Raw genomic sequence first — 14354 nt, forward strand, 5'->3', positions numbered from 1 at the left:
GGGGCAGTTTTTGCCCCTTCCGTTCTCTCGAGTCGCAGGCTGCGCGGCGAACGAGTTGCAGCGCGTGACGCGCCTTCCGATGCGACGCGACACACGCAGCGGGTTCACGTAGGCACGTAGGCACGCACACCGGGCCCGGAGTCGCCGATTGGAAACCGAGGAGAAATAAGAGTAAGAAGAAAAAGGTAGAAAAAGAGAAATTGAAACGGGGGAAAAGATCGACCAAATAAACGCGTTTCGCGGCGCGGGAGATCGCGACCACGCCCTGTCTTCCCCAGCAGCCGTCCTCTGGCTTGAGGGATACTCGTATACCTATATCGCTGCCGTATATATATATATGTATAGCTTACACGAAACGAAGGAGCGCGCGCGAGAGTAGCCTCCGACTATATGGCTATATGGCTATATGGCTATACGGCTGTATGGCTATATGGCCCTGGCTCTGGCCGTGGCTGTCCCCTCGGCCGTACGGACCATGAGGTCCCCCTTGGCGAGGGGCCCTCGGATGAGCCACCTCGGGTCCGACGTATCGACCGGCACTCGAGAGAATCATCTCCCTTGTACGTACCACGGGAAGAGGGACTCCGATCCTGGACAACGACCTACGCTTCTTTTTCGTCCGAGGCGTATGCACCATTTATTAGAATGAAAACGTCATTACGGGCCCGTCCGTGCCTAATGCGCTGGTCGTGTCTCCACTTAGCACGGGCGGGGGCCCGGTGCACGGACGGGTACGGCCCTGCCTCGCGATATCGATAAACGATGCCTCGTAAAGATACGGGACGCTCGGACGTTTACACTTGAATCTTACGCGGGGCTGCGTAAGTACGCTAGATTTCTTTTCTTCCACGTTTATATAGAGACGTTCAGTAAACGTATCGTGCCCGAGTCCTGCCACGCGATTGGCTACCGAATTCTTTTCTCTTAAGGTTCCATCATTTTTCCACACCCTGTACACGTGACGCGACGTCTCGCTTCTCTCGGTTTCCGAGTAAATTCCGCTAGGCCAACTCGATCCGTGTGCCATAATAGGTAGGGAAATGTCTGGTGGTAAGACGTAGCCGAGTAGATACTCAATTCGCTGAACTGGTCTGCTCCGAGCTCTCGCACAGTACAGGGCGCAGCTCTCGAATACCTAAGTTGCCGTTTTTCCTTCACTCACAGAGTCAACAACCCCCGTGTCCTGCGAGCCGTGCCCCGTGCCCCGTGCGAGTATCAAAGCGTATCACTGCGCGACGACGCGCCAGAACCAAATCGACTGAAACGCGCCTAACGCGCCTAACGCGCCTTGCTCTGCTCTCCTAGCACCGCGTGTCCCTGCCAGAGCTCGATCCTCTGGCTCCGGTCGGCTGTATGCGTATGAGTATCGACTTAGAAAGTACCTAATGACGCTAGTGTGTATAATCGGTGAATCATTAGGAAACTTTAGGTAAACACCGGCATGGGCTTCTTCGTGTCCAGGTATTCCTTATGGGTTTTCCTTGTTTTTCTTAACGGGACTGTTTCCTCGATAACGCCGGGTACCATTTTCTGGATGCTGTTAGGCTTGGATTATGGGCAGTTTCTATGCGTATAATCGACAGAGGTAATAGTTACTCGGCATGGGATTCAATCCGATCCCATCGACACGATTCGATATTCTTATGCACCCAGGGACAAGTAGTTACCCACCACTGGTCACGAATCGTATAAACCTAAAGGTCGGAGAACGATGATCCGACAAAGGTCAGGATGTCTCAGCGACATCCCAAATTGAATCTGTGATCCGTGAATCGATTTGACGTCGATAAGAATCGGAACCTCTCAATCGTAATCTCAATGTTTTTATTTGACGTTGAAATTTTTTTTTTTTTTCTAAATTCGTTAAACGGCCGATCGAGCTCTTTTTACTCCCATTATCTATAAGACTCTATATATAGCCTGATATCGCTATATGCACGCGAGTGTCCACCTATGGTCGATGCCAGATAGCAGCGACCCGCACAGACGCACAGACGCACGAGATGCGTGCCTATCGGGCAAAGCACCAAGAAGGCATCGAGAAGGTACCGAGCCGAGAGACATGCGTGGATACGTGCGCACACGCATATGTGGACGCATGCGGTTACCAAGAGACGCCGAGAGCTATACGCATACGTCCTGACCACATGAGCACATGAGCTGCCGGCTAGTCGACGCGTGTGGGTTATACTACGACCGAGGTGAAAGAATGTCAAATGATGATTGGTCATTGCGGTGGCCAATGGGTCCTCGACTTCAGGACTCCTCGACGAAGGTAGGCTTGTCGAACGTCGCGGCGCCGCCTCCTGGTGCAGCTATCAGGTCGCATAACGTCGCGTCGCAATACCGTCATCAGCGGCGTTCAGCCGGCCGAGCGACCAATTTCTTTCTGCCGCGACGACTACGAGCTCCTACCTAATACTCTGAATGCTGATATACCTGGACGATCGGCTCTCCGTACGTGACGCTCATTCAGGATCGTCCGATAAATAATTACCGATAGGCTCTCCGTTTCTTGGCGTTCCCATCGGCCACCGCGGCAGCTATTACATTCGCTCCTCTATACTGTACCCGGTATACGCTTTCGGGCAATACCGTAAATTCAATCCTGAATACCTACGCAACGTCCACTGGCTGGGACGTACCGATAGCTACTTTGCTGGGTCTAATAAAATCATCGAGCTTCCTTGGGTCTTTGGACTCCGTGGTCTTCCTCCGGTCTCTGGCACTTGGGACTCCGATACGAGTGGCGCTCGAAAATTATGACGCTCGAGATTCTCAAGATTTTTTCAGCCGGGAAGAGCCACCTCCAGTACTCTCTCTTTCCTATTTTGGAAAGAACACTAACTTTCGTTGGAAGCTCCTATATATATATATTGTTTTCATACCCACGCGATACGCGTTACACAAGGAGTTGCGTGAGCAAGCTTGATTCGTTAATTACACAGATAATTAATGGTCCGTATAATTTTATGAAATTTGGGCGGGGTTGGATTGTTTGTGAAAAATATTTGATCAGTCATTAATATACCTCGATATTGGTCCTGCGAGATATGTCTCATGATTTAATTAGATTTTTTTTTTTTGGAGACTAAAACAATTACCAGGACTTATCTTTTGGTTTTAATGGCAGAGTCAGGGTCGGCTTGGTTCGGTACAGTCGGCTGTGTTCGCTGCTTTATTTACGAGGGTCATAAGAAAAAAAGGCGAAAATAATAAAACAGTACTTCGAATAGCCTTCTGGAGCGGGACCACCTATCACCTCACCGCTGCAACTGGATCACTTGCTGACAATGCGTGGTTGTCGAACAAGACCCGATGTGGTTCGCGTCCTGTATTTTTTATTTCTCCTGGCCAAGCGCATAAGTTCGGCTATCGTGACACTTCCGACAGGCTTGGTGGTGAAACAAAAAGAACGAATAAGGAAAGGAAACAAAAGACCTACACTGTCTGCCCGTTTCGATCGGTAGAGATAACTTGCTGGCAAGGCGCTATATAGTAGATATCAATGCCCATAGTACCTAATCGAATTCTCATGCAGTGTCTTTGGAATCTCATGAAAGGACGATAAAGAGGCAGATGCCGAAGTCAGTTGGACCGTATGGAACGTAACTCGTGGAACCGTTCGCTTGGTCGTAACTGTTAGCCAGGACATTTGTCCCCGTTAGAAAAGTATCCCCAAGCAGCAGAAGGCCGGCACAGAAGCCACCGACTCGTCTCTTGAATGGATCTACGCATACAGGAGGCACCGTGCATACAGGCACTTATCAAAAGAGTTCCGTTGACCAACGTCCGGTCTGGTTTTTCCCATGGGGAGGGGACACGTAACGATCATCCACCTCTTCGGCTATCCTCGCGACTCCGAGTAATCCTCTTCTTCGGTTGCTAAATTTCGATGCCCATTGTCGCGCCGCGCGCTGCTACCGGCTGGCATTCACTCGGAGGAAGGGCCCGACGCAAACGAGCCTCTGCTTTGCAAATGGGCCAGAACTCCCCCGATCAGGTTTTAGTTCCCACCGAACGACTAGCGCCGGACGTACTTTTTAAAAAATACTACCAGCTACCCTTGCGCCCCGAGGAACTCTGGTCATCCGTGGTCATCCCTCGGACAAGGTCCACCTTGGCCAAGTGTCACCCCAAGCGTCTGGCGATCATACCGAATGCAGGTTATTCGCAGAGCGGAGTGCTTGTATTATCGAAAACCGGATTTCTCATACCGATAATATATGCGGATGGACATCCTCGGAGAGCCGAAAGGGGTGAGTATACCGGGCAGGTCGTAAACGGGTGACCGGAGGGTCGTGGAAAGGGTTGACCTCACCAAAATAAATGAGCTGGGCATATACAGGGATGTGCGCCGTCGATGACCCCCGGAATCCGGAAACTCGCTAAACCGGATCTATTGGTCAGTTTCACGTGTCTTACGAGCTTGCTCCCCTTTTTCTTATACGCCGTGGCCAGCTAAACAGGCTTTACTATAATTATTATATATACCTAGTGGGATGCGTACCTTTACGTGTCTGCATACGGGACCTTCCTTCACCTGCATGCTACGTATACCTCTCGTGCCTCTCTCTGTATGCTCTTACCATCTACCCCCTTCGGTGAGAACTGGACAGTAACTCCACTCTCAGACTGTAAACGCGATTCTTGTTATTGTCAGGTCCATTTTCAATTTTCAACGGTACGTCTTCACGTGTCTTCGCTTCCTGCTACCTTTATAACGTCCAACGTATCCCTTTGCCCCGACCGTTTTTCCTTACTCGTTTTCGCTTCCTTCACCGTGCAATTTTCCACCAAATTCCACGGACTCCTCGCTAACGATTTTCACGTCCACGAAATCGATTTGTCATTATCGAACTTTACTTGCAGGATATTGACCCAAAAAAAATTACATTGATTTATAGACCTTCCCCAACTACCATTGCCGATCGTCATGATTATGGGTGACGATGCACGGCAGCGCATCGTTATAATCCGACAGAGTAAAAGTCTCCGAGTATGTACCAGTGTAGAGTCGGTGTGTTACATAACCCTGTCTGAAATTTACGGCCAGTTGAAAATCTTCGGATTTATCGTAACTTTCGAATCCGTTCGCGTCAGGGCCGACAAATTTTTTTTTCCCCCTTCAAACTTAACTGCAACTTTCAAGGAGACCACGTGGAATTCACTTCGATTACCTCGTAACCGATTCCCTCGATAAAAGACATTTTATATTTTCGTCAACCGATATCCTTTCGTTTCCTTTACCCCCCCCCGCCGTTCAAAATTTTCCATTTTTTCTTTTTTTTTTCCTCGTACCTTTCCAAGTGTTAAGTCAGGTCATGCTATGGGCTTATCTCACGAGGACCAAATGCAAGCTTATAAAGATTGCCTGAGTACGATTCTCGTACTCGGCTCGTCCGCCATTCCAGGATATCGTTGTCCTTTTACACTTTTAATTTATGGAGCGATTTTAATGCCTAAAAATAGCACGGGACCTTCCTGCCGTCTCAAGAAATTCCAGAGTATATATATATATATATATAATCTACATCCACCTAGTCCTCAAGACGCGTATAGTAATCCTAATGAAAATTCTTGAAGTTTTCGACAAAATTCTCCCAACATCCCTTATCGTTAAACCATAAGATAGAGTTTTTACTATCAGCAGGGAAAAGCAATGGGAAAAAAGTACGAGTATCAGAGTCACTCGTAAAATCTTCAAGCTCGATGATCACGCCTGATCCAATAAATAACCGATTTCAGGCGAACCGTATAAGAACGGTTAAACGGCTTAAGTAGAGTGTAAGAGCGCTTGAAATATAGCAGGCGGACATAGGTGATAATAGTAACGGAGGCTCGAAGTGCATCGGTAGGTGGAGCTTTAGAGTGGAATGGTTATGCATTATGATTTACACTGGTACCCATTGGCCACAGTGCCAGCCCACCGGCTGTATGCATTTAAAGTGCATATACACACGTGCAATTGTGCACGTATACCTGAACTCTGATAATATCCACAAGACTGCGGTAAGTTGTCACTGAATTCAGCTACGAGAGAGTTATGCCCAACAGACTATATACAACCAGAAATTTAAACAGATACGCGTAAGGTTTGTCTCTGGCTATTAGATCCACTTTACTATCTCACTTACCCCTGATGCAACGGTGCATCGAGAATTTATCAGGATGCCGAGGATCTACCGTACAGGATCAAACGGTTGAATTTTCCGATTACCAGTTTACTGTCGCGACCAAAAGAATATAATCGAAACACGAGATACATAAAGTACCATTGGCGCAAGTCGATTTATTCGTATTTGAATTTTTCAAAATTTCCTTCCGCCACGTTTGAAAAGCCCGCGTTAGGTACAGTCCCGCGCATAAAGGGACCTAACCTCATCGAGCCGGTGGGAACGAAACAATTCAGACGCTCTCTAATTAGACTATACCTCAACGCAATTTACACGTACGCGTGACTCTTACGCAATGGTCGCATAGCCCCGAGGTGTAAATGACACAGCAGGACTAGGAAGCACAGGAAAAGCAACGTGGATCAAGGCGAAGGAATTTGGTGGATTAAATATTAAATTTTATCAATAAATTTGATATGTTTATAGGGATGCATTTTATATATACGTATATATATAAATCCCGACTGCTCTCATTAAAGGTTGGATCAATAAAGTATAAGCATCGCTGCTTGGTACCTGCTGTGGATATAGATGGAAATACGAGCGGTAGCCAGTTTCTTAGAAACACTGTATACGTACGTAAGAATCGTCTCGCATGCCTGATCATAATTAATAACGCAAAGGTGCCCACAAAGCTGTCAGGCCCGCGGGTATCGCAATTTGCTGATAGTAAACGCCTGTATATGCATGCCATTGCAGTTTCTTGCCTTCGTGCGAACATTGACGTTAGCGTACATCTTTTTCCAATAGCCCATCTGACTGTCGCCTGTATTGCTACGAGCGTATCTATCGCAGCGTTGCCTACCCTTCTTAAGATAATATATCCCACTGCAGGGTACAAGGGATTTACGAGTGAGCCACCTACCGGTACGTACGAGGCCAGAAGGAGACGCGTGGAATGAAGCAGGGAGAGATGTACGCGGGTAACGTTGCGCATGCGCGAAATTACGGGAACCTCACGAACTAAGATATATACAATAATTTCGTTGCTCGGAGATACGTGAGAGCGTAGGTGTATTGTTTGATACATTAAAATAATGGTCCATGAAATATTTTGGATGCTGGACGAAGGTATTGGGCTAAATTAAGTTTTAAGAAAAAATTGATTTGTATTTTTATGTAACATGAAATTTTTTAGTATGGCCGACTGGTACTTGGTTGCCTTTCGAGGTCGAACTCACTATACCGAATTATATGGTTTAAGGGATATCTCTTTTGAAAAGGTTTTGGCTTTTGACGCTTAGGCAGGTAGATCCTGATGGGGGTGTTCTCGACCTGACAGGTGCATCGCGGCTTAAAAACTTTCTATGGTGCACCATCCCAACTGGGTATCCGAGGACGTGGCTCTCTTGGTATAGACAGGTATATAGATAGAGAGCCTGGTACAGAGGTGTATAGATACAGCATCCCTCTACCGTGAAGCAGGTAGGAAGTTTCGTACTTGGTGAACCCAACCTGGAGTAACGCGGGGTCACTGATGTGACTCGGGAACACTGGTCTGCACTATGGTGGTATACTATTAGGAGAAGAAAAAAAAAAAGGGTCAGCACTGAGAAAAGCTTCTACGTTTAACTGCATATATACATTTTTGATTCTGTAGTATTGCGCACTGCTGGAACGATGCATTGTTACTCCGGGACTTGTTTGGGCCGAGTGACTAAATGAAAATTTTAAAAAAGAACTTTGGCACTCTTGTGTCAATAATTATTTAGTCGTCCAGTATGGTGATAATAGACTGGTTAATATGTTGTTTTTACGCTTCGCTTTTATTTGCCAAAGGCGCCCGATTCCGTGGTACAACGTGGACGTTCAGTTGGGATAGAATAAAAGGCGGGTAATTTGAGTAAAATTTGAAATTATACGATTTCATGATATTTCGATCGATTGAAATTTTCAAAATTATTAATCGACTTTCGATCCTACCTGTAACTTACCGTTGCTTGGTATTTCATTTTTTTCGTATATATATGTATATATATAGGATTTTAGAGACGCGCTAAGATATATAGATATGGGTATATATGTACGTCGATTACATAGCTCATCAAAAAATTATATGCAGTATGGATGAGAAACGTAGATATTAAAAGTTTCGAGATGGAAAAAAAAAAAGAAATATTATTTAACCTTTAGCAGCGTTCGAACGTCCCACCTTTATGGGCACTCATACTCGTGGAATTTATTAAAATTATTTCTTTTGCTCTCAACGTATTTTAACGCTTCTCTCGTAAACTGTGCTATAAATTTTGTCGATCACTTCCCAATGTCTCTGGAAGACCGAGAGACTATGATAAACGAAAACTCCGACGATCCCGTCTTAATCTTTATACGGGTACCGTGTTACGTGTCAGTATAGCTATAACTGTTTCTATTCGCATCGAGCGACGCGCGCACGCCTTAAGGACCCTAACGATTTTCAAGTACGCGAAAGAAGTTACGCTCCGAGTCCTCGGCGTCCGTGCTGAGCTGCCTCGCGCTGCTCCAGGCCCGCATCGCTCAAATTTATCAGGCTCTGAATCGACCAGGACTTTTAATCGAGAATAAGCCGAGAGCGATCGGTTTGCGATCGTGTACGAATTAAAAATTTCCAGGTTATTATCAGCAAATTGTAAACGAGGCTCTTGGGTACTGACCATTGCAATGGTTAAAAATTTGATTGATAAAGATAATTATTAATAATATAATAATATACAGCAATTGCGATTACAGATATTCATAACAGTGGCAAGAAATCATGAGTTTGATATATATTGATAATTCTTATCAACTTTTTAGTATACATATATATATATATCTATATGTAATAATTGAAAGGAAATTAGGTACGGGCACAATACGGAAGAAAAATGGTGTCGTACCCTGGTTTTGAGATTGGGGGTAACTGGTGTTGAAAGATCCAAGTGTGTATATATATATATATATATATGCAACAGGTACATACTATATAGGTAACCATCTATCTGTTCAAGTTCCTTCTGAATGAAAGCAGGGAACCGGTTGAGAACCATTATACGTATACGAACGCGTTTAACCGGGCTACGGAGACTTCAACGCCCCGACGCCCGCGCAAGCGATGCTCACCGACACATCTCGTCCATTAAGAAGAGTAATAACTTCACTGTACGCGACTAATTAGTCGAGTACACGATACATCCTACTGAGGATAATCGAGTGTATTGGCGTAAAGCATCCCGATCGAAGATTCGCACGACGGTGACTGTCGGAGGGGATATCGAGTTAATGGAGATGGAGAAAGATTTGACGCGAGTATACTACGTCACGCCGAAAGGTTATCGTGATAGAAGTTGGAAATGGAGTAAAAAATTTTTTTATCAGGAGATAAAAAGATTTGGTAGTAAAAGATAATTGGTCGACGATCTACAAAGAAAATTTGGGATAACATGGAGTTAAGTGATTGCCGATACGTTCCATCTGGTATTTAATGTTTATCACGGTTATCTCAAGGGAATCGACTGATCGGGGAGCAATTGAAAATTTTCCACGGTGCGTACGGTATGTTAGCATCGAATGCTTCCCTGAGCAGGGTCGCATTAGGCGGTATAGCCCGAGGCTGTCTTCTCTCGCTGGGTGCCCATTTTTCACCATTTTTTTCTTCTTTTAATTCCATCTTTTCTTTTTCTTCTTTTAATCTGCTGGCCGCTATAGCTTCACGCACTCCTTCCCTCTAGCGTGCCTGCCGTTGGTACACCCTCCCACTCCGTGCACCGGCGAGCTCTATCTCCAGCTCTCTCGGCAGCCTCCGGCCTCGGTCCAGCCTCCGCTCCTGCCGCCTCTGCCTTCGCTATCCTCATCGCACGTTCCTTCCTCCACTCGGAGCCTCGGTCTGCGTCCGTCCATCCGCCGGTGCGTTGTGCGTCCTCCTCCTTCGTCCTCCTCCCGCTTCCCCTCCTTGTCCCACCGTCCGTCTTCCTCCTGGCGAACAGGCGCGACTCGGTCGTCTGGAAGCGCGCGCGCCTCTTCCTTCAACGTGGGTTCACATGTTCGCCGGCTCCCTCGCTCCTACGTCCCTGGCTGCTCGGACTCTCAGGTATCCTTCTGAAGGTGGCGCGAGAAGTGGGGGGGAGCGCCCGAGAGAGACGAGGCAGAGCGAGAGAGTAAGAGACGAAGGGACAGAGACGTGAAATGGATAAAGGTTGAGTAAGAAGAGAGACGGAACGAGGGTACTAGGCGAAGGAGGAGCAAAGGATAATGCCGGATGGCCGGGTGGCCGGGGCCTCCGGGTGCCTCGTCGATGACTCGATGCTCTGTTTGTATCCGTGCAGGTCGAAGATGCACTCTCGGTCCTTCTCGGATGCTGCGCTCTCACGAGACAGCGTCCTTCTTCAAAGTAGCTTCGGCTACCTGCGCGCTTACTCTCTTGTCTCCGAGCGTCGTGGCGGCGGCGGCGGCGGCGGCGGCGGCGGCGCTCGCAGAGATCTCAGCAGAGCCGAGGAGAGCCTCAGGGTCTCCCGTGTACACACAGGCAAGGTTCGGTCGGTCGGTCGGTCGTTCGCTCGTTCGCTCGCTCGCGGGAGTGGGAGTCGGCCGAGGTGCGAGCGAGAGGCGTAGATAGAGAAAGGAAGATGCCGACTGAGATGGCGATGGAGAAAGGGGGAGGCTGGGAGGCTGGGATGCTGGGGCGGCCATGTTGCCTCTCCCGAGAGAAGAGAACTCCGAGGTCCGAGCACCGTTCGTTTGTTGGTTGCAGCAGCGGCTAACTTTGGTAGAGAATAGAGCCTGCCTTACCTTGTGCCTCTTGGCAGCGCCCGAGCGCCACGCTGAGGGACTCCGAGTACGAGAGACACCGAGAGACTCGGGAGGAATCCTCCGGTGAGGCAGGTGTGACACACAGTGCGTTCGGATAACTACACGGGAGTGCGCGGAGTGATACGAGCGGCTGTGCAAAGGGGCGCGCGCGCGCGACCATCGGTTTCACAAAGCAGCCATCGGGACAGGAGCACGCGGGGCTGCCGTTGTCGCCGGACCTTTCCTCGTGATCCGGTTGTTCTTGTTGTTGCTGCTCTGCTGCTGCTGTTCGTCGCCGCCGCCGCCCGCCACCGCCGCCCCGCAGTTCCTACTGTTCGGGGGCTTTGCGCGTCGGTCCGCGCGCGGCCGTAAAAGTGCCGAAGCCGCGGGTACCGCAAGTGACACTATCCGCGGAGATGTGATCCGGAACTTAAAGGAGACGCTCAGTAGTTTGTAGTTCGCCCCCCTATTCTAATGCACCCACTTCACATACTCTCCCCTCTAATGCACAGACCACGACAAGTGAGTATCCGCTGACGTTTTATTATACATCTCTCACTCGCACACACTTTCCTACCCATACGTCTCGCTCCCTTGTATCTCCTTGAACATCCGTAACCCAGAATACGCCTGTCCTTTCTTCCTGCCTGTGGGTTCAGCACTTCCTTCCTTGTGCCCAACCGTACTTGGTGTCTTCGTTGCTCTCTCTGTCACTTGCACGCTCTCTCTCTCTCTCTCTCTCTCTCTCTCTCTCTCTCCCCTACCTCTCTCGCGAACCCATCCCAATCCCCTCCTCAGTCTCTCTCTCACTCTGTCGCTCTGTCTTCTTACTGAACTATGGACATCTCCACCCATCCTTCCCTCTCTCTCTCACTCCCACACATATTCACCAATTCTCTCTCTCTCTCTCTCTCTCTCTTTAACCGAATCTCTCCGTACCCGACTGCCGCGTCTCGGTGTAGCTAAATTCCGCGACGCTCGAACTTCCTCTTAATCTGTCAACCAAATCACGTTAACGAGAATCATCGGATATAAGTACGCACTGACTCTGGCTGCTGCCGACGGGCCACGGCAATACCTGTTACCTACCGGAGAGAAGAGAAGTTGCCTCTTTCGTCCGAAGGCGACGCAGAGCACCGCACGCGGAGTTGGGATCCTTACGTCAGGTGGGACGTGTCGCGAGGATCATTCGAAGCACGTGTAAATTCCCGAGACGAGACCTCGTGGCCGTTTCGGCAGCACCGGAGCCTCGTATGCGATCCACAAAGCTCGCCCGTCGAAAGACACTTTCTCATAACCAAGAGCAGCCGATCGTCGTCGGGGCGCCGATCGGTCGATCGGTCCAAGTAGGCCGTAGCTTCACTGCATCACTGAGACACTGATATAACGCCGGCGATATCGCGATCTCGAAACTGGCCCGTTGGTGCTTGGGTTAAATGTGTCGAATATCGTTCGCGCGAGAGAGTCCTTAGTACACTGTCGGGTACCGGGAGCGTGCTGGTTTCAAGAAGAAGAGGAAGAAGAAGAAGAAGAAGAAGAGGAGTAGTAGTAGGTTGGTCGGTCGGTCTGCCGCTTGGGATTCTCAGTCTCCCTGGTCGTTACGTCGCACGCGGTACGTACCTATCGGCCGCTTCTACTCTCTTACTCTCCGGCTGTCTGGAGCAACGGTAGGCGGCGAGGGCGTAGGTACTTGAAATACAAACAGCCGCAGACAGAGGTGGGTCCAATCTGATGCAGGGTTCCTTTGAGAATCAGGTTAGACCGGCCGAACCTGCTTCGCTCTGCTCTGCTCTTCGCTCTGTAGCTACTCCTTCCCCTGATGGCCAATCTCCTTCTTCCTCTTCCTCTTCTTCTTCCTCTTCTTCGATCTACCCCCCGCGCCTCCCACGCGACCCCGTCACTCAGACTCGATCCGCTTCCTCGTTACATCTATTATTACACCTGTCTATCCGCCAGACTACCGGCGGACTCCGTATTCCAGTTTTGCGCCCGCCGAACAGGGCCGGCCCGACTGGTTTCGTAACCTCGTCTCTTCGATTTTTGCTCCGCAGGTCCCCTCTTCTTACGTGCCATATTACTCAGCAGCCTGTGATACACTACCCCATATCTAGAAACTATCTTCGTAGCCATAGCTAGGAAAGTACGTGTTGTAAGATTTAAAAGGAAGAGAAGAAAAAAATAAGAAACGTGCTGCCAGACTGCCAGCAGACACATTCGCCTACCTGATAAGAAGGGAGAAAAGAAGACTTGAGAATTTAAAATGTCGACCTGCACCGATGAAGCTGACAATGGACCGCTGCATATGCAGGAGGCCCTCTCACCGGTTAGTTACAATTTCACTATTTACCTCGTTTTCATATTTTTTTTTCTTTTTTTTTTTTTTCCCATTATACCATACATCGCTTATATTCATTCTTATCGCACTGTCCCTTTCGTTTGCTTCGTCGTTGTTCGTGTTTTATTTATTTGGCTTTTTTCTTTTTTTTTTTTTTTCTTTAATACTTTTCACCTTTATTTCGATCTCTTTCTATACGCCTTGTATCTCTGTGCTGTCTTTATCGTGTTCTCCTTTTGCTACACTCTTCGCGCCTATCGCCGTCTCGCTCGCGCTCACTGCCAATTTCACTCGCTTCGTCTCACCTCGGCTTAATAACGAGGATAATGGTCGACCGCGCCGCGGCACTTACTTACGTATTACGTTCTAAAACGTCGCGGAGACATTAAACGACGCGACTCGACAAAACTGAGAAAATGAGAGTTATTTTGCCGGGCGCTCGTCACGCGATATCCCTCACTCAGCCGCGGCTCGGGTTTGGCCTATGTTACTCGAGCCACACGAAGATCCCATTGGATCTAATATTATCAGCGCAATTCACCGTACATCCGATTACCTGGAATCCACCGTTTCGATTAGTCTTGCCGCGTCGAACCATAAGTGCCTACGATCACGAGACCAAAACGATTCGTTGGGAGAAGCATTGCCTTGTTGATAAGTCCAAGCCCCTGACCTACCCCAACGCATAGCTATACCTAACCGACGGATCTAACTTGAGCACTGTGACTCTGCAAACGTCAAAGTTCAAACTTCAGATAAATATTATTTTCACTCTATTCCCCACAAAATCAATAAAATCTAATCGTCAAAGATCCGAAATTTGATACAAGTATTTTATTAAATTTCATATTTTACATTTATCCGGCTCGATGTAATTTTTAGCGTGTACAAAAAATCTTTTATTTTTTTATTTTTCCTCTCAAACCCATTTTGTAGTCTGCGCCGCATAAATCGTATGAAAAAAATTAAGAAATGACTTTGTGTTTCGCATAATCGATGCATCGTTGCAGTCTCCCATAATAAATCTCAGAGAGAGAGAGGTATAGGTACGAGAAGCGTTCTCATCCATTAAAAAAAAAAAAAAAAAAAAAAAATTG

At 48.0% G+C, this 14354-nt stretch overlaps 1 protein-coding gene across 7 annotated transcripts in view; it reads left to right on the forward strand.

Moving 5' to 3' along the window:
* The first annotated feature begins 11218 nt into the window (after window positions 1-11218).
* Window positions 11219-14354, forward strand: part of LOC107263230 (protein grainyhead) — a 42650-nt gene continuing 39514 nt past the window's right edge. For all 7 annotated transcript variants that reach the window (XM_025080150.1, XM_025080157.1, XM_025080141.1 and 4 more), the window contains exons 1-2: window positions 11219-11444; window positions 12974-13245. In XM_025080150.1, the coding sequence (XP_024935918.1) occupies window positions 13183-13245 (63 nt within the window). In that variant the 5' untranslated portion in view covers window positions 11219-11444; window positions 12974-13182. The remainder of the gene's footprint in view (window positions 11445-12973; window positions 13246-14354) is intronic.

Source organism: Cephus cinctus, unplaced genomic scaffold (assembly GCF_000341935.2).
Source record: "Cephus cinctus unplaced genomic scaffold, Ccin1 Ccin1_scaffold0013, whole genome shotgun sequence".
Taxonomy (NCBI): domain Eukaryota; kingdom Metazoa; phylum Arthropoda; class Insecta; order Hymenoptera; family Cephidae; genus Cephus; species Cephus cinctus.